The sequence below is a fragment of the Nylanderia fulva genome, unplaced genomic scaffold (assembly GCF_048542155.1).
Source record: "Nylanderia fulva isolate GAGA-0341 unplaced genomic scaffold, ASM4854215v1 Scaffold102, whole genome shotgun sequence".
Classification (NCBI taxonomy): Eukaryota; Metazoa; Arthropoda; class Insecta; order Hymenoptera; family Formicidae; genus Nylanderia; species Nylanderia fulva.
The window spans coordinates 165,835-189,615 of NW_028189215.1; the positions used below are offsets into that span (position 1 = coordinate 165,835).

A 23,781-nucleotide genomic window follows, 5' to 3' on the forward strand; every position below is an offset into this window, starting at 1 on the left:
GCCGTCGAGAAAGAAAATTTTGGAGAGAGAACGTGCCCAGTTACTTCACACGAGAAAAATAAAAGGATTAGAAGTTCAACCTCCACACCGACGACAACGTTACGGCCAGGTCATTTCTCTGCTTTTCGGCGGTTAGGGCGAATTAATTACGCCTGCTTCCTGAATTTGACGCACGGATTATCACCTTCCTTTGAGGTTTGGAAGCGCAGTTGGAGTTATTGAGACGCACGTATCAGCTTGGACTATAATTCAACGAGAGTGTTAATTAGCTCTCGTTGAAAGGCCTGCATTATCTATCTTGGTTTTCAAACTCAAGGCCGAGCAGTGACCTGGACCTTGGATGACCTCTTCTGCGAGAGATGGATTCAATGTTCGATTCTACGGACCATAAAATTTACTCGAGATAGAATTTGAGCTCGCGTGTGGAAAAGAGACGAGTCAGTTCCTGTGATTATATTAATCACGAAAATTGAATTCCTCCTAGGAGCGATCGCATTACCGATCGTCGTGAACATTACGAAGCCTCCTCGTATATCTCATCGAAAATGATTGGACCGAATCCTCGTCTGCAGATCCAGGCAGGCCGCGCCTGGTGATTGAACTTCCATCTCTAAGAGAATTATTGAATGTCTTTCGAAAAGTTGTTTCGAATACATTCTGAAGACCAGACCCGGAGTCCGACCGAGGATAGACGGAGCGAGGACAACCCGCCTAGGAAAGAGCTGAGACATCGACCCGGGGAGAACTCGCAAGGTGCTATCAGGTGTTCCGCGGAGCCTGGACCTACTGCTGCTTTCATTGCTGCGAACCACAGCGAAGTCGAGTGTTTTATGTTTTCGAAATCTCCTGATCATTTGGCTAGGTCGGAGTGTCCTAAGCTGAAGTCTGTCCGTCGGCGGCGCGGAAACGCTGAAAAATGGTGCGAAAACTGCGTCGATGAAGGTACAACCGTCGCGTTTTAAAACCTTTATATATTACTGAAAAAATTTAAAGGGAAAAACGAGAATAACGGTTTCGATAATTACGGGTAAAAGAAATGATAGTTTGGGGGGCTCTCCATTAGCTTGTTAAAAGCGGATGATTCGGGGGGACTCACGTCTGCCCCGGGTGAGACACGATCATTTTGGGGAAATTTAACGACTCGCGATTGAATTTTGCGGTACGTTCACGTCAATTTAGGGGTAAAAGGCGTGCGCTTAAAAATAAATTTTTATCGGTGCTCTAATACGAGGGGCATATAAGGTTTTACTTGGTAGGGTTTTTTTGAATTGTCCGTGCTGGTGGACGTTAGGACGAGATCTCGAAATTGCAAATGCTGAAGAAGCGGGTTATTTATAAAATATGCATTTGAATTGACGACAGTTTGCACGTTCGCGCGAGAAATTGAAAATTAACCGGTGTTGAAAAAGATACAACCAAAAAAGCTGCGAGACAGAATCTTGTATTCGAAAAATCTTCGAGGGGAAAAAATGCGTCCCCGTTTCGAGATGGTTATCGCACCGAAAATGAACAACCGATAAGTATGCGCCCGCGGAGTTATGGTGCGGAAAAGGAAAAATCTTCGCGAGATACCAGACGACGTTGATTGCGACAAGAGACACCACGAACACGTTGAAATTTTATCTAATTTTTTAAAATAGTGAATAAGCACATTTGAAATTTCGGTCCGATAAATGTTTTTTTGCACAGACCAAGGTTTAAATACTTGGGGTTTTGATAAGCATACACGGGATACGACCGAGCAGAGAAAATAGAGTCTGTTTTGAATTATCCTGTACCAGTAACATCGGGGGAAGTACATAGGTTCGTGGGACTCGCGAATTATTTTCGCAATTTTATTCCGAGATTTTATTGGTCCCAAAAAACCTTTTGTACGATTAATTTAAAAAAAAATCGGGCTTTAAGTTTAAAAGTCACCGTTTGTTTCATTGCCCGGTTTGCTAAATTACCGGCTCTACCCCAAAATTTTACAAAAGGGGAATCAAAAAGTTTTTCTGTGAAATTTCCCCCCGGTTAGTAAACCAAACTTTAATTTCGGCGGGAACTTTTTTTAAAATTTACGAAAATTTAAAAAAAAACTGGAACCGGGGCCCCGGGCCGACAATCCTTTTAGCACCCCAGTGGGGTTGGGGGGTTCTCCCGGGTTTTTTGGGGGGGGTGGGGGGGGGGGGGTTTGGGGGGGGGGGGGTAATCAGGGGGGGGGGGGTTTTTATAGCAGTAAGCTTTTATTTTAAAAACAAAAAATAAAAATATTTTTTAAAAGGGGGGCCCCAAACAAGGGGGGGGTTGCGTTTCTTTCCTATATTTATGTTTAAAAACAAAAAAAAACAATTATTTACAAAAGGACTGCCGAAATCGGGGGGGGGGGGCGGTAATTAACGTCGACTATATCGAACCGCGTCAGTTTTTGGAAAATGCCAAAGACATTGTAGTCGAGAACGTGGAGAATGTGCTGCAGAGACACATCAGTGTAAAAGTGAACACTGTTTTCAACGGCGAATTTGTGTCCGGTGACAAGCGTGCCAATAAAAGTATCAATACGAGAAACTTTGAACTCTTTCGCACGTCCGATGTACGCGAATGGTACGAGCGCCGCGTAATCGAGCCCACGCTAGCATCGCTAGAAGAGTTCCAGGAACGCGATAGCGGCTGGGCATTGTCGCGGATAATAGATTTGACAGTAAATATCAACAAGTATAATCCTATGCGCGCTGGATGCCATGTCAAATTACCGCAAAAAATTATGGTAAAAAGAGCGGTTGTTAATGTGCTATCAGCGGACAATGCGTGTTTCGCATGGTCAGTGGTAGCCGCTCTGTACCCCGCTGAAAGACATATGGAACGAGAATCCTCCTATCCGCATTACACCACAGTGCTGAATCTCCAAAACATTGAGTTTCCAGTGACTGTGAATCAAATTAAAAAATTCGAACTTGCAAACGACATCTCCGTAAACGTGTACATCATCGACAACGAGAACATCGTCCCGCTACGTCTTTCGGAAAAAAAGAAGGACAGACATGTCAATCTGCTGTACGTGGAAGACGAAAACAGCGTCGGGCATTTTGTTTTGATAAAAAATCTGTCTTGCCTCGTGAGCTTGCAACTGAGCAAAAAGAAATGTAAAAAATTTATATGCGATCGGTAAGTATATATATATATTTATTACACGTAAATTATATTTTAATTAAATTTTCATTAAATTTTTTATTATTTACAGATGCCTACATTATTTCGGGGCGGTGGATAAATTGCAGGCGCATATGGAAGATTGTGGGAAATTGAACGACTGCGCTATTCGGTTGCCGAGCGACAAGGACAAGTGGCTCAGCTTCGACAATTACACGAGGAAGGAGCGGCTGCCGTTTGTAGTGTACGCCGATCTCGAGTGTGTTTTGGCAAAGACCGAAGAAGCCAAAAATTATCAACACCATCAAGTGTTCAGCATCGCGTATTACGTACAGTGTTCGTATGACAGTTCGTTGTCCACATACAATTCCCACCGTAGTGTCGATTGCGTCGCGTGGTTCGCCGAACAGCTTAAAAATTTAGCAATCCGCGTAAAAAATATTTTAACAACCAATGTCCCCATGGTAAATTTAACGCCTGACGAGTGGACAAAATTTCGCAGCGCAACACATTGTCATATATGCGAAAAACCGTTTGACGAAGACAATAAACGCGTTCGCGATCATTGCCACCTCACCGGGCGGTACAGAGGCCCTGCGCATTCAAATTGTAACTTAAATTACAAAGAATCATTTTGTATTCCTATAGTCTTTCACAATCTGTCCGGCTACGACGCACATTTCATTATCGAGGACATAGCCACAGCGTTCGAAGGGGAAATCGAATTACTGCCGATAACAAAAGAAAAATACATTTCATTCTCGAAGACTGTTAGATTGACACAAGATAATAATTCAAAAAATTATATTAAATTACGCTTTATCGATTCGTACAAGTTTCTCAGCGCTAGTCTCGACAAATTAGCGTCATTTTTCGATAAAGATAAACTAAAAATTTTACATTCGGAATATCAAAATTTAACTAGTGAAAAATTCAATTTATTGACACGAAAGAGTGTCTTTCCATACGAATACATAGACTGCGTGGACAGATTACAAGACACACGTTTACCACCGCGCGACTCATTTTACAGTTCCCTGACTGGCGACACAGTATCCGAGAGTGATTACGCGCACGCCGAGACCGTCTGGAGCCGATTCTCCCTTCGAACGCTAGGCAAATATAGCGATTTATATTTAAAAATTGATGTCTTGTTATTGGCCGATATATTTGAGAATTTTCGCGATAGTTGTATAAAAAGTTACGGACTCGATCCCGCGTATTATTATACTCTCCCCGGATATACATGGGACGCCATGTTAAAACATACGAATATAAAATTTGAATTATTAACAGACATTGACATGGTAATGTTTGTCGAACGAGGTATACGCGGCGGCCTTAGTCAATGTTCAAGTCGATACGCACAGGCAAATAACAAGTACATGCAATCATACGATCCATCGAAACCCTCATCTTACCTCATGTATTTCGATGTAAATAATTTGTACGGATGGGCAATGTGTCAACCATTGCCATATGCCGATTTTCGGTGGGTCGACGATATATCGAATTTTGACGTATCATCTATCGCGTTCGATTTACCTATAGGCTATGTTCTCGAAGTAGATTTAGAGTATCCGCAGCATCTTCATGACGCGCACATTGACCTACCGTTTTGCCCGACGCGCGATAAGCCGCCCGGCAAGCGGGAATATAAACTCCTAGCAACGCTTTACGATAAGAAGCGCTACGTAATACACTATCGTAATCTGCAGCAGTGCACGCGCCACGGGCTACGCATAACAAAAATATATCGCATACTACAATTCACGCAGTCAGCGTGGCTTCAAAAATACATCGAACTCAACACACAGTTTAGAACACGAGCGAAAAACGATTTTGAAAAAAATTTATATAAATTGATGAATAACGCGGTATTCGGCAAGACGATGGAAAATGTGCGCAATCATATGGATGTAAAATTATTAACAAAATGGGACGGACGGTACGGTGCGGAGGCAATGATCGCTAAACCAAATTTTCATAGTACAAACATATTTTCGGAAAAATTAGTTGCCATAGAATTACGCAAACTCGAAGTTAAATTCTACAAACCAATCTACGTCGGCATGTGCATACTCACGTATCAAAAGTATGTCTTTATGAATTTCACCACGAATACATGTCACCGCTCTATCGTGACAATTGTAGAGTAATGTACACCGACACGGATAGTTTAATATATCAAATTAAATGTCAGGATGTCTATGAAAATTTGAAACGCGACATCGCTCGATTCGATACCAGCGATTACACTGCGAATAATGCGTACGTTATACCGCTCGCGAATAAAAAGGTGCCGGGTCTGATGAAAGATGAGAATAACGGTGCGATAATGATCGAATTCGTCGGGCTTAGAGCAAAAATGTATGCTTTGCGGGTGGATGGTAAAAAGGACACTAAAAAGGCAAAAGGTGTCAAAAGTAACGTCGTAGCGCGTAGTATAACATTCGACGATTATACACGCTGTTTTAATGACGAGATTGAAATGACGCGTCAACAGTCATGTATAAGATCGAAACTGCATAAAGTGTATACCATCAGCGAGACGAAAATTGCTCTAAGTCCCTACGACGACAAGCGGTATGTCGTACCTGATTCGACCGACACCTTGCCGTGGGGACATTATCGAATACCATTGTAAATAAATTATATTGTAAGGACGTATTAATAAGAATTATATATATTTTGTTATATATTTCATATATTTCATATATGTTATACAATATATATTATGTTATACAATGATTGAATAAAATACATTAAATAACATTGTTTTTATGTATCCAAGAGTTGTGCAAACTGTCGAATCCCAGCCATTTCACATAAACCTCGTCACCCCTCCTGCGCAGTATTTTCTCCACGAGGTACACATCCGGATAATTTGCACGATGCAGCTCATGCTCGTAAAACGCTCCAGCGATAGATGTCTTGCGATAATCCTCGAGTAGATATGTTACGGGATTAGTATGCTGCACTTTAACAATCTTAAACACCTCGGTTGTCCAATTTGGCGTGTATCCCTTCTCGAAAAGTTGTTTGTACTTGCTGACGCGTACCTGATCACCTACTTTGAACTTTGCCGGACCCGCGATTTTTACACGATTGTACACGGTAGCCAAGAGTCTTTCGGCGATCGCAGGGGTAACGTCGGCGGGTCGCATACCAATCGTTCGATGCTTGCGTCCGTTGTAATCTGATACGAGACGTGGCAGCATGTCGAACCACTTGTAAGTACCATTCAGCGTAAACATCTTCCACATATCGTTCTTTAGTGTGCGATTGAATCGCTCGACGACCGACGCCTTCAATATCGAATATGTAGAATAGTGATTAATGTCATGTCTTCGCATAAGTCGTTGCACATCGGCGTTGTAAAATTCCTTTCCGTTATCGGTTTGCATGTTTTTCGGGCATCTCTTGCTATCCCGAATTATCTTGGCGATTGCGTCAGCTGTCTCGCTTCCTCCTTTACTCTTGAGTGGTACAGCCCACGCATACTTGCTCAACACATCGATGATGGTGAGTATGTAGTGGTAACCTCTGTTGAAACGGGAGTAGGGACGCATCTCGATAATGTCGGCTTGCCACAACTCATCGTATCCTCGCACTATGACATGTCTTCGAGGGAAATTTTTTCTCGCTGACGCGTGCAACTCGTTTACCAACTGCCGTCTCTCCAAACTATGTTGCTCGTTGTTATTTTCACTATTCATTCTCGTTCTTTCGGGTTCTTTCGGGTTTGTGCCTCGTTGTTTCGGGTTCGTACCTCGTTGTTTCGGGTTCGTGCCTCGTTGTTTCGGGTTTTTTCGGGTTCGTGCCTCGTTGTTTCGGGTTCTTTCGGGTTAAATTCTCGTTGTTTCGGGTTCGTGCCTTGTTCTTTTGGGTTGAATTCTCGTTCTTTTGGGTTTTTTCGGGTTTGTGCCTCGTTGTTTCAGGTTAAATTCTCGTTGTTTCGGGTTCTTTCGGGTTAAATTCTCGTTCTTTCGGGTTCGTGCCTCGTTGTTTCGGGTTCGTTGTTTCGGGTTCTTTCACGTTCGTTCACTCACGTCCTTGGCCCATTCGAAAATCGTTCCTGACTCGATCACAGCCTCGTCCCAAGTCGTTTCTGATCCGTTCGTAGCCCGCCTTGGCTCGTTCGCAGCCGTCCCTGACCTGTTCGCAACCCTTACTGAGTTGTTGATAGCCTTGTATGTAACCTTTAAGGACTTGTTCGTAGCCTCGTTCGCAACCCTGTTTGACATGATCGTAACCTCGATCGTAGCGGTCGCGTTCACCACCGTTTCCAGGTCGTTCACTGTTGCTTCCGGGTCGTTCACTGCTGCTTCCAGGTCGGTCACTGATGCCACTCATTGTTGTTTGGTAGCACGCTGATAATCCTTCGTAGCTGTTCAACAATTATTTGCAACCACTTCTTCTAGACGTTTCACAACTGTTTGATAGACGTTTCTGAGCCAACCGCTCATTAGATGTCTGAGGTAGTGTTTGGCGCACGCAGAAGCTCTTTTATCGCAGTTTCCAACGCTCGTACATCCTCCTCTAACGCAGCCAGCTTCTCATCTGACTCTTTCTTGGATCATCAATGTTTTAAAGCACTCTTCCAGGTACAATTTGTTGACGACATCGGTATCCGCCTCAGGTTGCGTTACACGGCGAATCTTGCGCGATCTCGCGTCATAATCTGTAGCGACGCGATGCAGAGCGTTTTTGCGCACGCATTTTCTAATCAATCTATACCATTGATCGTTTGTGCCAGGGGTTGCATCATTTCTCCTCTCAAATAATCCAAATTTATTGATAGACATTTTTTTTCAATGCTTTGTAAAGTGTCACACGATGAACTGAATAGATTGTCGGGAACCTTGTTTAATTTATAATAATGCCCGCTTCCCGCAGTTCCTCGATAATAGAAAAGATCTCGTTGTCATGCGCGTTGTTGCCAGCTTGGTGCGAAGCATCGAGCAATCGTAGGCGATCCACTAGCTCGTTGGGGTCGTCCCAGTGCACGTAATCAATCTTATTGTTGGTTAGCGTCATAGCGCAAGGCATTCCCATGCCAGATTTTGGGTCGTCCGATTCCACCCGCGTCAACGGTACGATTATATATTTGTACTTGTCCCCCTTGCTACTCTTCACACGGCCTTGCACATCAAAGTTGCGTTTATGCGCATTTGTCGCCAATAATATATGTTTGTATTTTTGCAAATCATCCTCCTGGTAATCAGGTCTTTTCTTGAAGATCAACTCGTACAATCCGGGCGTTCCAATGTACCGCGTGTCGCCTATGATTATATTGTCATCTTTGTCAATTGCGAATCGCTTGTTTCCGATGCGCATTTCATTCTCGTCAAAATAGACTCCGTATACATTATCAATTTCTTTCTTCTCATCAGCACCGAGGAGAGCGTCCATGTACTTTTGTCCTAATGGCCCCCAATCCTTTCGCATCATTTGTCGACCTTCCAACGATCTTAACCAGTGTCGAAGGGATATTTCGGGCGGGTTACGCGTGGTTTCGAAAACATTTTCGTCTACGAGTGTTTTGGGTATCACAGGTTGTGCGTTTTTCGGTGTAGATGTTGTCGGCAATGAAGCGTCCAATGGCTTCAAAATATCATATTTTCTTTTTTTCAATGTCTCCTCCTCCTCCTCTTTATATCGCTTGATGGTTTTATGTTTTCTCTTTTTCGGTGTTTCCCCCTCATACCGTGTCTCGATCTTCACACCGTCGTCGTCGTCGGTGTTAGGCTCGTTTTTCACCGAAATTGTCGCGTTGTCGACAATCTTTTGTAGCGGCTCGATAATAGGTTTAAAGTGAGTCTTGACGGCGATATCATCATCGATCTTTCCGGTCTTTAGAGCGCGGTGTTTCTTGCGGATCGATTCGGCCGTCTTTGCAATCTCCTTGGCAACCTTTTCACGCTCGCGAATATTATCAACCATGTCGCAGCACTCTCTCTAGAGTTTCTCTCGACCGGGAGGATTGTTGGCGACGACTAATGGCTCTGCGGTATCGCGAACTCGTTAAATCCTTTTCTGTATCGCCCGTTCGAAAGCGAGCTGTCCTTGTCTATCACTAGAAATCCATACTTTTGTTGCCAACATGTACGACATAAATTACTGAAATCCTCATACGACATGTCGGTATTCACGTGATCGTTGTACACGTGCTTCAAATTAGTGGCGTCCTGTTTAAACAGGATTAGCAGGTTCGCGTTGTCGCGTATAAGATGTTTCGGTATTCTCGCGTATGTCTGACAGAGATAGAAGCAGTCGATGTTCGAGTGGCGCCCCATTGAGAAGTACTCTCTTATCGTATCTTGCTTGTCGCATGCCACGTCATCAAAGACAAAAATTGAATTTGGATAAGCCTCGCTCGGTGGAATGACGTCACTGTTATTGGAGTATGTAAATTAGCCGATTTCGTCAATCGGCGTCAATAAATCTTCCAAATAGCGATATTTCGGCTGTTGCAGCGATTTAGAGTACACGTACACGTTCTCGAAACGCACACCGTGCGGACTTTCCAGCAGGCTTATCAACACGTTGGTTTTACCGCAGTTTGAGGAGCCGCAAACGATCGCGCGTATAGTTGTCGGTAGCATCGTACCGTGTTTGCGCACACCTTCGTTCACGCTGCAGCGTACTCTGTCGTCGTAATTCATCACTCGTATCGTCAGAGGTTGTTGCACGAATTTCATTTTCTCACTCCCGATTTTACCTCCAACGTCCGCCTATTTATAGCTGCGCGGATTCGCGCTTTGCTCAGTAATGTCTAGAGATTGCAACGGATGTCAACGAAAATAGGCACAGGTGTATTAAATCGTGCGATAAACTCACTTCCGGTCGAGCTTCATATTCCCGGCTATCAATTTTGCGGCCCGGGAACTCGTTTGGAAAAGCGATTGGCTAGAGGTGATCAAGGTGTCGACCCATTGGACGCGGCGTGCCGTGAACACGATATAGCGTACTCTCGGAGCAGCGAACTCGCCGAGAGACACGCGGCGGATAAGGTACTCGCCGAGAAAGCGAAAACTCGCATCGTCGCGAAAGACTCGAGTCTCGGTGAGAGAGCCGCGGCCACAGTTGTCTGGACAGCGATGAAGGCCAAGACGAAGCTCGGCATGGGCTTGAAAACGAAAAAGAGGAAGACAAAGAAGAGGGTACTTTCGGCAGCGAAACGAGGCGGATTTTTGCCGATTTTACCAATGCTGGGCGCGCTCGGATCCCTGGTTGGCGGAGCGGCTGGCGTAGCAAAAGCGGTAAACGACAGAAAAGCCGCGCAACGTCAGTTGCAAGAGATACTACGCCACAATCGCGCCATGGAAGGCCGCGGACTGTATCTCGCCCCTTACAAATATGGACGAGGAGCGAAGAAAAAAAAAACGTCAAAAAAACGTTAAAAATGCCGAAAGGTGTAACTACAAATGTGCAATTGCTACAACGTATGCACATTCCATACTTTAGAGGTGTATTTATGCGCAATAATTTACCGATAAATGGCGCGCGAGAAAATAAGACTGGTATCGTTAATCTAGACAGTACAGACGGTCCTGGCACTCATTGGGTGGCGTATGCTAAAAGAGGAAATTGCGCAATCTATTTCGACAGTTTTGGCAATCTTCGACCACCCGAGGAATTGGTGCGATATTAAATGTGCCGAAATTGGAATACAATTACACCTCTTATCAAACGTATGATCAAAGTATCTGTGGACAGTTGTGCTTGCAGTTTCTCCGAGAGATTGAATTTTAGTTCAACTTGCAGCAAATTTAAAGACTGACATTGCGCTATTTAACTCAGTTTTGTCAACATGTCGCTAAGACTAACATTGACTGGGAAGAGTAGCGTCCTCGCGGCGACCTACTTTCCGCCCATAGATTTGAGCGACGCGGACTACGAGCTCGGTCTGACGGATTTTGAAACTTATCACACTATATCGAATGTGAATTCGTCGAATAATAAATTTTACTACGGCACAGACGACGCGGAAATTACGATTCCCGAGGGATCGTACGAGCTGCAAGCGATACATGAATTTTTGAAACGTGCACTTTCCCGAAAACATAATGCTGTTAGCGAAAAAGGTGTCGACGATGAAGATTACCCAATCGTGCTCCGCGCTAATTACAATACGATGAGAAGCGAGATCAAGTTTGCCTACAGAATAAACTTTAGCATGCCCAACAACATTGGATCGCTGCTGGGATTCTCGAATCGTATACTGCAACCGCGAAAATGGCACAAATCGAACATGATTAATATTATCAACGTGAACATTATCCGCATAGAGTGTAACGTGACCGCGGGTGCATACAGCAACGATAAACTCGTTCACACGATACACGAATTTTCACCGAGGGTACCACCAGGATATAAGATATCGGAAACGCCGGCGCAGATCATTTACCTGCCGGTCTTCGTACGGAGCATTACTGATTTAGTGTTACGCGTTACTGATCAGGAGGGACGATTGCTCGATTTTCGCGGTGAAGAGATAACAATTAGATTGCACGTACGACGGCGGGCCACCCTCGTGCGACGGGATGCTCGTGTTGAATAAAGACACGAAGAACACAATCAGACTAGCAGCAACATCATTCGCTAATATCAAATCAACTACGAAGAAGAGACTCACCTCGTCAAACGTTGCGTTTTTACAATCTTTGGGATTTGCGGTGCGCGCCATCTGAACAATGACTGAGATTCTCAACATCGAGGAAGAGCCAGTCTTTGACGATCGCATCGTCAAGATTGAGACTCACACATACAACCCGTTTGCCAACACAACATTTGGATACAGCGACGAGATAAGAATACCCATACAACAACAGGATTTATATACATTGCCGTATGAGAGTTTCCTCTACATCGAGGGTGAACTGAGGATAAATCATCCAGTTGAGGGATCCAATGTGATGCTGGGAAATAATTGCGTCGCATTCATGTTTGACGAAATTCGCTATGAGCTCGATGGTGTGGAGATTGATCGCAACAGGAATGTGGGAATAACAAGTCTGCTGAAAAACTATGTAACAATGTCATCCGATAGAAGCGTGATTATGCGAAATGCTGGCTGGGATAGCCCGACTACTGTGAATGGATACTTTAATTTTTGTGTGCCGCTGCACATGTTGCTGGGATTTTGCGAGGATTACAAACGCGTTGTTATTAATGCGCGTCATGAGTTGATCCTAATACGATCGCGCAACGACAATAATTGCCTGTATGGAGATTCTGCACTGGAGCCTGTGATCAACATATTCAAGATACAATGGCGAATGCCACACGTGTTGTTGAGCGAGATTAAGAAGCTGTCGATGCTGCGCGTTCTGGAAAGCGGACGTTACCTCAGCATGGGTTTCCGCTCGTGGGATCTATACGAATTTCCGCTATTGCAGCGTACGACCAAGCATTCGTGGGCCATTAAGACCGCAACTCAACTGGAGAAGCCGCGATATGTAATTTTTGCTCTGCAGACAGGGCGTAAAAATGTCATGTCCGAGGATATCAGTCGATTCGACGACTGTAAATTAACCAACGTGAAACTCTATCTGAACTCGGAATGTTATCCGTACGACGACATGAATCTGGATTTCGATAGAAACAGATGGTCGATTCTGTATGACACGTATGCGCGTTTCTGCAAAAATTATTACGGATACGAATACCTCGAGCCGAGCCTCACCATCACACGGTTTTTACAAAACGGTCCGTTTGTGATTATCGATTGTTCTCGACAAAATGAATCGGTCAAGAGCGCAACGGTGGATGTGAGATTGGAATTTGAGTGTAAGGAAAACGTGCCTAATAATACCACTGCGTACTGCCTCATCATGCACGATCGCGTGATCCAGTACAACCCGTTGACCAACGTTGTGCGCAAAATCACCTAAAAAATGTTTACACAAATACGCGTGTGAAAGAGGGGGAGGAGGATACATAATCAAGATGATGTGAGATGTCTGATGTTAGTGAAGTAATACCTCTCGACTGACTCACATCGAAGAGATCATGTCTGCACCAACGTTTGTCGATCTGCAAGGATTTATCCTGAATAAACGATTTATCGTAAAGGAAGCGGCAATCCTGAGAAGAGGATATATCCTGTCGCACTATTTCTTCGCATGCCCTGTGCCATGGAGCGTGCTTATAAAGTCGGAAAGGCGTCAGGCCTCGTGGCTAACTCAACATCATCACAGCTTACAATGGGAGGATGGAAATGTTCCATACGGCATGGCTCAGCGCTTGATTACGGCAGCTATCGTTGGCATAAATGAGCAAGAAGACGATGAAGAGTCCTCTCTCGTGTATGTAAAAGGACTCGAAAAGCGAGAATGGCTGGCCGAAATAATGGACGATGCGAGCAGCGGTTTCACCATTGAGACCTTGGATGCCATATATGAAGATGTACCTGCATTAAATAAGTTAGATCCCACATATACTCTACGGTGTAATAAACATGTAAAAAATTGCGCGTTACAAAATGTATTTAAATTATTTAATTGGTGGTCGGCCGCAAAATCCAGGCTTGGATCCGACGATCATCCGTTTTTTGAATAAACATATTGTTTACATACTATTTTCTAAGAATTTGTTTTACCCCTTCTCCTAATATTTTAAATATTTCTCTTTGTTCCCCTCCAGTATATATTTCTAAGAATTCCTTTTTCCTAATATTTAATTTTATCCCCACTACTTTTAAATATTTCTCACGTAATCGTATTTCTAAGAATTTCTTTTACCCCCCACTACTTTTAATAATTTGTCTTTCCCTCCAGATATATTTCTAAGAATCCCCTTCTCCTAATATTTTAAATATTTCTCTTTGTTCTTTCCCTCCAGATATATTTCTAAGAATCTTCTTCTCCTAATATTTTAAAAATGACCGTTACTCGATTATTAGTACCTTATTATACAATCAGTCTTTTGTCGACTGTTCTGACTGGTGGTTCACTTTTTAATACCCTCGAGAAAAATATTCTGCACCAAAAAAGCAGCATGAATTACTACATGCCGAGACATGATGAAACGTGCGAGAAGAAATGCGATGAGTAAGTATAACTTTTTCTATTTTATATATTTTATATTTTTCTATTTTTATATTTTTTATGAGTTATAATTTCTTTTTTTCCTAATTTAGTTTTAATTTCTTTTTCCTAATTTTTTACAGCGTTTCGCTGGAGTCTCGTGCGGTTCGTATACTTGGAAGACGATACGCATTGACGGCAACGGAATTCAAATTCCTCGAAATCGGCATCAGAGTGGATCCGCCGAGTTACGTGGAGATCGCCATAGGAGATCATCGGGGAAAACAGCTAATACTATCTCTCGAAACGTGGAAAGGACTCTACGAGCAACGTCACGCTATTCAAAATTATTTGAACAATGACTCTCCCAACAACGATGTGTATAACTTCATAAGTGTCGGGCCGCTAACAGTACGTTTTCACAAGATAAACGGCACCAAGCTCATAAGTCTCGAATCGGCGGACGTGCGCATGATGATGGTCGAATCGACGTTACGTCGTATGTTCGAGCTCGATTCATGCATCGAAATAATGTTCGATCGATTGACGAGGCTCATCGCAACGGTTGATATCAAACATACGCAATTCTCCAATATTGCATCCACTGTAACGAATGCGAGAGAATTGCCGAATGCGATACGCGCTAGCAACGCCTTCGACATGCACCAACTTGTCGATTGCGAGCTGGTGGCTTTAGTTTTTAATATGTAATAAAACTTTATATATAATTATGTATTAAATATAAGACAAATAAATACTTATATGTATATCATGGTGTACTTTATTTGCGCGCCACCTGTTACATACTTTGCGAGAGAGCAACCAATAGAAAAGAAAGAGACAGCGCGCGAGAGAGAAATCGGATGTGGCGGCGAGAGAGAGAGATTCGGCGGCTCGCGGCGAGAGAGAGACGGCGAATTAAGACGCGAGAGAGAGAAAGAAGACGGGCTGCAGCGAGAGACGTACGCGAGAGAGAGAAAAAGAGACATACGAGTTTTGAGAGAGACGGCAAAATAAGACGCGAGAGAGAAAGAAGACGGGCTGCAGCGAGAGACGTACGCGAGAGAGAGAAAGAAGACGGGCTGCAGCGAGAGACGTACGCGAGAGAGAGAAAAAGAGACCTACGAGTTTTGAGAGAGAGACGTCGAAATAAGACGCGAGAGAAATGTGAAGGAGAGAGAGAGAAAAAGAGAGAGCTTTTAAAATAATTTTTAATAATTTCTTTATATTTACTTATAATTTAAAAGGAAACAAGAGGTAAGGAAGACATTTTAATCTAAAATAAATACACTCATTTGATAATATTTTTTTTAATCTATAAAATATGTGTAAATTTACAAAATTTGTGTGTGTGTGTGTGTGTGTGTGTGTGTAATTATTTATAATATAAAATTTATAAAATTATAAAAAGATACAAATATAAAAAAAGATATATGAAATCAAAATTATATAAAATAAACATATAAATAATATATAAAATTATATAAAATTATATAAAATATATATATAAAAAAAGGTCGTCGGAGGCGAGAGAAATTCGGCTCGGGCCTGCGGCGAGAGAGAGCCGGCGGCTCGAGGTAGCGGCGAGAGAGAGCCAGCGGGCCTGCTGCGACTACGAGAGAGGGAGTCGCATCACCCATCGCTGTCATCGGACTCGACATCTGTGCATAGAAATATAATAATTTAATATTTTATATATTTTTGACATATTATATATATATTTTTGACATATTATATATATATTTTTGACATATTATATATATTTTTGACATATTATATATATATTTTTGACATATTATATATATATTTTTGACATATTATATATATTTTTGACATATTATATATATATTTTTGACATATTATATATATACTCACGTCCTTGACATGTGGGACAAGCGTTGGCCAGGTAGAATATGTATAATCTTTCCCGGCAATCCTCGCAACGCAGTTCGGGTACATTTATGTACCGCGATGTTGTGTTTCCCTCGAGGGTTGTGATGCTTAGGAATCTGCCCCTGTTTCTCACGAAACAGCGAAAGCAGATCCTGATCATCCCCCATGGTGCGACGAATGCCATGACATACGACGCCACAGTGCATACCCTCGCTGTCTCGTCGAGGGATGCAGTGGCGCGTATGCCGTACATCCGGGACCTGCACGACTCCCGGACAGCGTTGTCAGTATCGTACCCGTCGTCATTGTCATCTTCATCTTCATCTTCATCGTCATCGTCATCGTCATCGTCATCATCATCGTCATTGTCATCGCCGTCTTCTTCTTCAATGGGTACGATATCAATGTCCATCTCCTCAATGTCGTCCAATAGGATGTTCACATCCCTGTCGTACACAGGGTCGTACATCGCACCATCACTGTCACTGTCGTCGTCGGAGATGGTTATAACTTCCATCTCGTCATCCGGGACGACGACCACCTCCATCTCGTCATCAGGGATGACCACCACCTCCATCTCTTCATCGTCGGAGATCACTACTTCTTTGTCTTTCTCCATTTTTGCAAAAACAATACACTGTATGCTCACTGTATGCTCACTAGTATGTCACCGTACTATGACCCGGCAGTGACATCGGTCCTCATTATATATTTCGTTCAGCCCTTTGTGCTTCACATGCGATCGAACTTATCTCAGAAAGAAAGATGATCGGTCGTAAAAGAGCAGCCGCTGTAGCAGTTGATTATTGTTTTGTTTACACCTCGTGAAAATATGTCTTGACACATTTACTACAATCCTCTCTTTCACGCGTGATAAAACTTATCTCATAAACACTGCTATACTCTTCGCATATATTGCACACCTATTTAATCACAGAAAAGATAAATAGGCTGCCGACAAGAAATCTGGCGATGATGATGATGACGGTTCTCTCCTATCTGACTCCTCTATTTCTTGGTCCGAATCATAATCAGATGATTGTGTTTTGCATGATACCGATGGTGAAGGCATATCCATGTCGGCAAAATAAAGGTTGTCCACAGTAAAATATTCTGCGCAATTTTTGTAGCGACGCTGATAACATGCGACTCGCTTGTGTCGTTTAGACGATCTGGTGCATTTGGATAACCCACCAGTCACTCTTAAAATGTCTTCGTGAATTTCTAGGAAATCGGCAACATCTCTTGTATGCGGTTTTTGCACACCAAGTTCGCGATTTCTTACGAATTGCACAACCGAAGTCACCGCTTCACGTTTAAAATGAAACGGGTCATCTTTTTTTTCATCATAATAGCATTCATCGAGATGTCTATACCATCTCTCGGCAGTCTTATAACACCCCTTCTCATGACACTCTGCATGATTTTGCGGTGCGCTCTCCATTTTTGTAAAAAATTCACTTGTACTGCACAGAAATAACTACTTTAATTGCACAATAAACTTTTTTTCTTACAGCTATTTTTCCTTGAGGAAAGCGTACGCTCGCCAGTGGTACTATGGCCCGGCAGCGGCATCGGTCCTCGTTATATATCCCGATCAACCCTTTGTTCGTCAACGTACGAACTAGAAAAATTTAGATGACGTAAATTTTCGGCGCTTGTTTTGTTTATAAATTCCTGCAACCGCTGGTTATCGGCGCTGGTATTTCTTCCTAAGATAAACAATAAAGAACCGCCGCTTATTGGGGAGGTACCGCGAAGGTGATATACAATCCCATGCAAAAACATGTCGCAGGCCGCAAGCGATGAGGTTGCAGGCAGCAACTTGTTCGCCCTGAAACTTTACCCGCTGATATTTCTTAGAAATATACAGATAACGTATGGGGGAAGAAACGCAACCCCCCCGATTGTCGGCAGCTCTTTTGTAATAGATATTGTTTATCTTTTGTTTATAAACATAAACGTATGAGGAGAAGAAACGCAACCCCCCCCCCCCCCCGATTGTCGGCAGTCCTTTTGTAATAGATATTGTTTATCTTTTGTTTATAAACATAAACGTATGAGGAGAAGAAACGCACCCCCCCCCCTTGATTGTCGGCAGCCCTTTTGTAATAGATATTGTTTATCTTTTGTTTATAAACATAGATAAGCTTATCTGCTGATAAGACCCCCCGCCCGCGTGACGTCATACCCCCTCGCCCCCGAATACCCCCCTCAGAGGACCCGGGTTAGAACCCCCCTAGTATTCCTACTCACGCCGAGAGCAAACGGACAGGTGGAAAGATTTAATAAAACGATAATTCCAATGGTGGCAAAAATTGAGCGAGACACCGTGTAAGTGGGATCGCGTGTTGGAGCAAGTAGAGTACTCGTTGAATAACACTGTTTGTCGTGCGACCGGTGATACTCTTGCTCGATTATTATTCGGCGTTGAGCAGCGAGGTGATTCGAGCGATCTATTACGCGATCTAATTAATATAAATGATTATCCAGAGCGCGATCTCGACTTAATGCGAGATAAAGCTCGGGCAAACATTGACGAAGCGCAAAACAAAAACGAGATACGATATAATTTGCGACGAAGACCCGCACGTGAATATAACGTCGGTGATTATGTAGAGATACGTAATATAGAAACAACACCCGGGATAAATAAAAAACTAATACCTAAGTTCAAAGGCCTGTATGTAGTGAAAAAGGTGTTGGACTACGACCGTTATGTCATCACCGATATCGAGGGCTTCCAGCTGACTCAACGACCATATACTGGTATATTTGCGCCCGATCAAATGCGTCCGTATATACATTGTATAATGATTCAGAATTGAGTAAATTGTTCGTCGGACAACGTGATACTTCCCTAAGGGTGGAATCGAGACTTGCGTATTTTATTTTGCTTTATTTTATCGTTTGACCGAGACGGCCAAAATGTCAGAATGGCCGAACTGTAGGCGTGCGATTATTATTTTCAAGAGTATGTATCACGCCATCATATTATTGTCGCCTTGTCGTCTCGTCCTCGTGTTCGGTTATTTATTTATATTTATGTTACTCTGTGCGAATAATAAGAGATTTGATCGGTGTAGAAAATAACAGATGCGACCGTTCGAAAACAAACCAGAGCACGGGTTAGTTGTCGCTTAGCGATTGGCTCAAGTATGATAGGAAGGGATTATTAAGGAAAATTAGGAGCGATATAAGTATCAGCGATTTTTGGTAGACGAACTCTCTCTTTTGACGCACTTTTACGCTTCATCACGGACTCTCAGACACTCTTTCTTACGATCGGACAGAGGACCGCCGAGGTCGGAGCGACGGGGAAGAGATAAGGGAACATTTCGTATTTGGACGACAAGAGGCACCTTGATTTCGCAATAAACATTATACTTTAATAATAATTCCTTATTTGATCCGGATTCTTTCCTGACTCACATTTATCTGGTCTCCTCCTATATATATCTATTGAAAACACAATCGTTCACCGTCTACACTTTCAAGTTCAAAATTTTCAGGTTGTATAATCTTTCTAACTACATCCATAATATACTTATTAATTCGATTAAGAAACCGGGATCTTTTGTTAAGGATGGTTGGTCCTTCGTCGAGAGTATTGGGAATAAGGTGATTACTGATGACGAATTACTAGTGTCATTAGACGTTACCTCCCTGTTTACGAATATTCCGAAAGAGTTAGTAATCAGCGGCGTAAAAAAGCGTTGGATGGACATTTCAACCAACACGAAATTCAATCTTTCCCAATTTTTATATGTGATTGAGTTCATATTAGACTCTACTAGTTTTGTTTTTAATGGACAGTATTATGAACAGATTTTTGGCAGTCCTATGGGGTCTCCGCTCTCACCCATATTAGCGGATATCGTAATGGATGATTTAGAGACTAACTGCCTAGAAAGATTGAGTTTCAAAACCTCGTGGTTCTGCAGATATGTGGATGATATTTTCGCAATTATCCCATGCGAGGGTGTTGATGAAATTTTGTCGGTTTTTAATGATTATCATCCTAGATTAAAATTTACTCATGAAATTGAAAGTAACGACTCGATTAATTTTTTGAACACTACTGTGATGAGAAAGAATGGTATTCTATTAACTAATTGGTTTATGAAACCCACTTGTTCGGGTAGATATATCAATTATTATTCAAACCATCCCTTTAAATACAAAAAGAATACCATTTTTAGTCTGGTCGATCATGCGATTTTACTATCGGACGACAGTTTTCATCTAGCAAACATCGCTAAGGTTAAATCGATACTGATAAACAATGGTTTTCCGTCGAATGTGGTTAATAAGTTTATAAAAAATAGGCTAAAATTACTTGAGACACGAAAAAAACGACGATCGCAATGTTGACAATGATAATTTAGTCAGTGAAAAATTTGACCGCATCATAAAATTACCGTACGTCAAAAAACTAAGTGAAGACGTTTCGAGATTATTGCAATCTACGGGCATGCAATGCGTTTATTGTATACCGAAAAAATTGAATACACTAATCAAACGTGTCAAAGATCCTTTGCCTTTAAAAGAAAAAACAGGAGTTGTATACAAAATTAACTGCGCAAATTGTTTCTCATCATACGTCGGTCAGACTAAACGACAATTAGGCACACGCATAAAAGAACATTTTAATAACATAAAGGTACACAATAGTAATTATTCAGTCATTAGTAATCATAAATTCGATAATGGTCATGATTTTGATTGGTCCGCTCCTGAAATTTTACATCATGAGAAATATGTACGAAAAAGAGAAATCGCGGAGATGTTTTTTATCAAAAAATTTGACAACACAATCAATTTACAAAAAGACACGGATAATCTAAATATTGTTTACGATAAACTAATAAAGGTCGTTTAGTTTGATCGAAGTAATGAGTATATAAAGAGCTTGAAACCAACACAATAGTATAGTTAATTGTTTCACATTATATCATGTCACATTTTAAGATCAGAAATTAAGTTTCTATATAGAAAGTTGTGTTTTAGGTAGGATACATATTAATGTGTGGAAATATTTATTGTTACTCAGTTACTTTTAATTAATTTTTTAATTTTCTAATAATTGTCATTATTATAATTTGTAGCACTTGATAAGGGCCGAAACCCATGGCCGAAACGTCGTGAATATTAAATAAAGATTATTAAATAGCCCGAGTTGGTTGATTAAATTACTACCATTTTCAAAATTTTCGTATACTGGCAATAAATTGGCGTCTCGGTACTCTTTGGAACCGTTATCGTAGGGAGTTCCGTTTTGTCGAATAAAAATTACGTGGGTATCATTTTGTTTTAATAAGCTGTCGCGATTTTCGGTAACGATAATTAAATCTGTCTTCCGGGGCTCCTCGAGTTGGAGTATTTCCTCGAATAAAAAATCGCCTTCATTCTAATTTATTTATAATTTCCTGATTGTTATTGACTTCGTCCTCACCGCTAGAATACTCGTCTTCTATTAATGGGTTATTTTCTATAGTTTGTAAATTATGACGTGGGATTTCGCGAGAACAACCAGGTACGGGTTCAGGAAGGGCATCGTTATTAGTAAAGATAGGGACAGCGAGGCAGGTGGGAGAATTTCTAGATAGAGCGTTTTTAGAACCTTTTTATAGATATAACCTTTTTATTCAGCGTTAAAGTCAGAGCTTGACAGTCGGTGATAATTTTAAACTTGATTCCCAGCAAATAAGTACGGAATTGTCTGAGCGCATAGATTATCGTTAGTGTTTCCAATTCATAACTATGATATCTCGACTCGACGTCCGTCGTCCTCTTCGAAAAATAAAAGACCGGATGTAATTTTCGATCCGATTTCCTTTGTAATAAAATTGCGCCGAAACCGACAGCGCTCGCGTCGCAATGTAATTCGGTCTCGCTCTATGGAGAATAAATACTCAAAATAGGCGCGTTTATTAAACGATCTTTCAACGACTGAAACGCTCGGTTCTCCGTCTCTCCAAATTGAAAATCAGTATTCTTTCTAATAGCGCCGTACAATGGTTTAGCTATAATAGAGAAGTTCTCTACAAGTTTTTGAAAGTAGGAGTATAAGCCTAGAAAGCTCTGCACGTCTCGCTCGTTTCGCGGCATAGGGAAATTTTTTACCGCATCTAGACCTTGATTCGTCGGCCAGATACCTGTATTGGTAATGGTGTAGCCTAGATAATCTAGTTTTGTCTACAAGAACCTGCATTTATCTAATCACAGCTCTAATTGATTCGCTACAAGTAACTCGAAAACTTTTCATAATATCTTGAGATGATGCTCAATGGTCTCCGTCGCAATGAGAAAGTCATCTAGGTAAACCGAAATATCACCAGCGTCAATCTGTTCTTTGAAAACCTGTGAAATATACCGCTGGAAATTAAGGGGGGCTCATTCTCAAGTATTCGTATTACCCGAACGGCGTAACGAACGAGGTATATTTAATTGATTCTTCGTGCATTTTTATATGGAAAAATTCGTCCTTAAGATCGAGCGTAAAAAAATATTTCTTATTCTCCAGCAAGTCTAAGTGATCCTCGATTAACGGAAGTGGAAAATGATCACGCGTTGTGACTTTATTGAGCTTCCTAAAGTCTACGCACATTCTTAACTCCCCGGTTTTCTTTTTTGTTAATACGATAGGTGACGCGTATTCGGATGTACTCTCTCTGATAACGTTCTTCGCGATCAGTTCATCCAAAATTTCCCGCAGCTTATTCTTTTCATAATACAAAAGTTTACACGGCTTGCAATAAAACGGTTCATTATTCGTAAAAGTAAATGACATAATATTTTCCACCGCCGGTTTCGATGGCTTCGGGGCGTTTATATAACTCGTTTCGAATAAATCGCGTGCTTGTTGCTTCACCTCAAACGAAAGATCATCATTAATTTGTATATCATGTGCCGACACGCTGACATCTCTTTTAAGATCGATATTCATAATATCAATTACCTCGCGATCGCTACTTATCGACAATCTTGCTTTCTTCATAAAATCGCGACCCATTATAATTGAATTTTGCATCGTATCGTCGGGGACAACTCGTAACACTATCGCGTATTTCTCATGCTCGAAAATGATTGTCGCATTTACACAACCTACCGTTCTTAGGCCGCTGCCATTTATTCCGACAAATCGGTCACAATCTAAATCGGCGATAATATATTTCCGCGGAACGTAACGCTCTTTAACGAAAGAGATAGGACTGCCAGAATCGATCAGTGTGTTAAGGTTAATACTAACGACTTCGTCGATGAACGAGGGGGAGCCCCCTTCGGAGCAGGAACGTTTACAAATGCCTTCAGTATCTCGTCCGTTGACTGGTAACATTGTATCGGGCCTGCGTGCGTAATTCCTGGCTTGGTATGCCTTCGATGATATAACTAATCATTTCTCCGCCTGTCATCGGCACTTGATTTGCGAGGGTCACCTTCTCCATCACTTATCTGAAATTCGATACTTCGCCAAAAGTCGCCGCTCTCCGTCTGCTCTCTCGCCAGACAGTAAACGCCTTGTTTAGTTGATCCGTTGTTATCATCACACTGGGCTGCTCGATGCCCCAGTTTACCGCACTTGTAACACGATCCTCGTTCTTGCCTAGGCCTCGTGCACTTAGCCGCGATGTGGCCATCCTCGTTACAGTTGTAACATTTCTTAGGGCTTGTATCCTTGAACTTTTACTCCTTACTCTGCTCCTTATTCTGCAGCTTACTCTTG

General features: G+C 42.0%; 3 protein-coding genes and 1 pseudogene across 3 annotated transcripts; 2 read left to right on the top strand and 2 right to left on the bottom strand.

Moving 5' to 3' along the window:
• Positions 1 to 3,979, top strand: part of LOC146725147 (uncharacterized) — a 10,033-nt pseudogene extending 6,054 nt beyond the window's left edge.
• Positions 3,980 to 7,998: 4,019 nt separating this feature from the next.
• LOC146725148 (uncharacterized) lies at positions 7,999 to 9,075 on the bottom strand. Its single transcript, XM_085484157.1, has one exon. The coding sequence runs from the start codon at positions 9,073 to 9,075 to the stop codon at positions 7,999 to 8,001; it is 1,077 nt and encodes a 358-aa protein (XP_085340283.1).
• Positions 9,076 to 10,232: 1,157 nt separating this feature from the next.
• Positions 10,233 to 13,028, top strand: LOC146725149 (uncharacterized). The gene is made up of 3 exons (XM_085484161.1): positions 10,233 to 10,394; positions 11,967 to 12,383; positions 12,612 to 13,028. Exons 1-3 carry the CDS (start codon positions 10,233 to 10,235, stop codon positions 13,026 to 13,028), a joined length of 996 nt encoding a protein of 331 aa, XP_085340287.1.
• A 9,442-nt stretch (positions 13,029 to 22,470) lies between these two features.
• On the bottom strand, positions 22,471 to 23,394 carry LOC146725150 (uncharacterized). The gene has a single exon (XM_085484168.1). The coding sequence runs from the start codon at positions 23,392 to 23,394 to the stop codon at positions 22,471 to 22,473; it is 924 nt and encodes a 307-aa protein (XP_085340294.1).
• Between the last annotated feature and the right edge of the window lie 387 nt (positions 23,395 to 23,781).

Bases quoted from the DNA above. Each gene is read 5' to 3' on its own strand.
- LOC146725149 (XM_085484161.1), top strand. From the start codon at position 10,233: ATGAAGGCCAAGACGAAGCTCGGCATGGGCTTGAAAACGAAAAAGAGG. The intron at 10,395-11,966 runs GTAAACGACAGA...ATACAACAACAG, and splicing joins CGGCTGGCGTAGCAAAAGCG to GATTTATATACATTGCCGTA. The intron at 12,384-12,611 runs GTGATCAACATA...TTTGCTCTGCAG, and splicing joins GAGATTCTGCACTGGAGCCT to ACAGGGCGTAAAAATGTCAT.
- LOC146725148 (XM_085484157.1), bottom strand. From the start codon at position 9,075: ATGGTTGATAATATTCGCGAGCGTGAAAAGGTTGCCAAGGAGATTGCA.
- LOC146725150 (XM_085484168.1), bottom strand. From the start codon at position 23,394: ATGTTACCAGTCAACGGACGAGATACTGAAGGCATTTGTAAACGTTCC.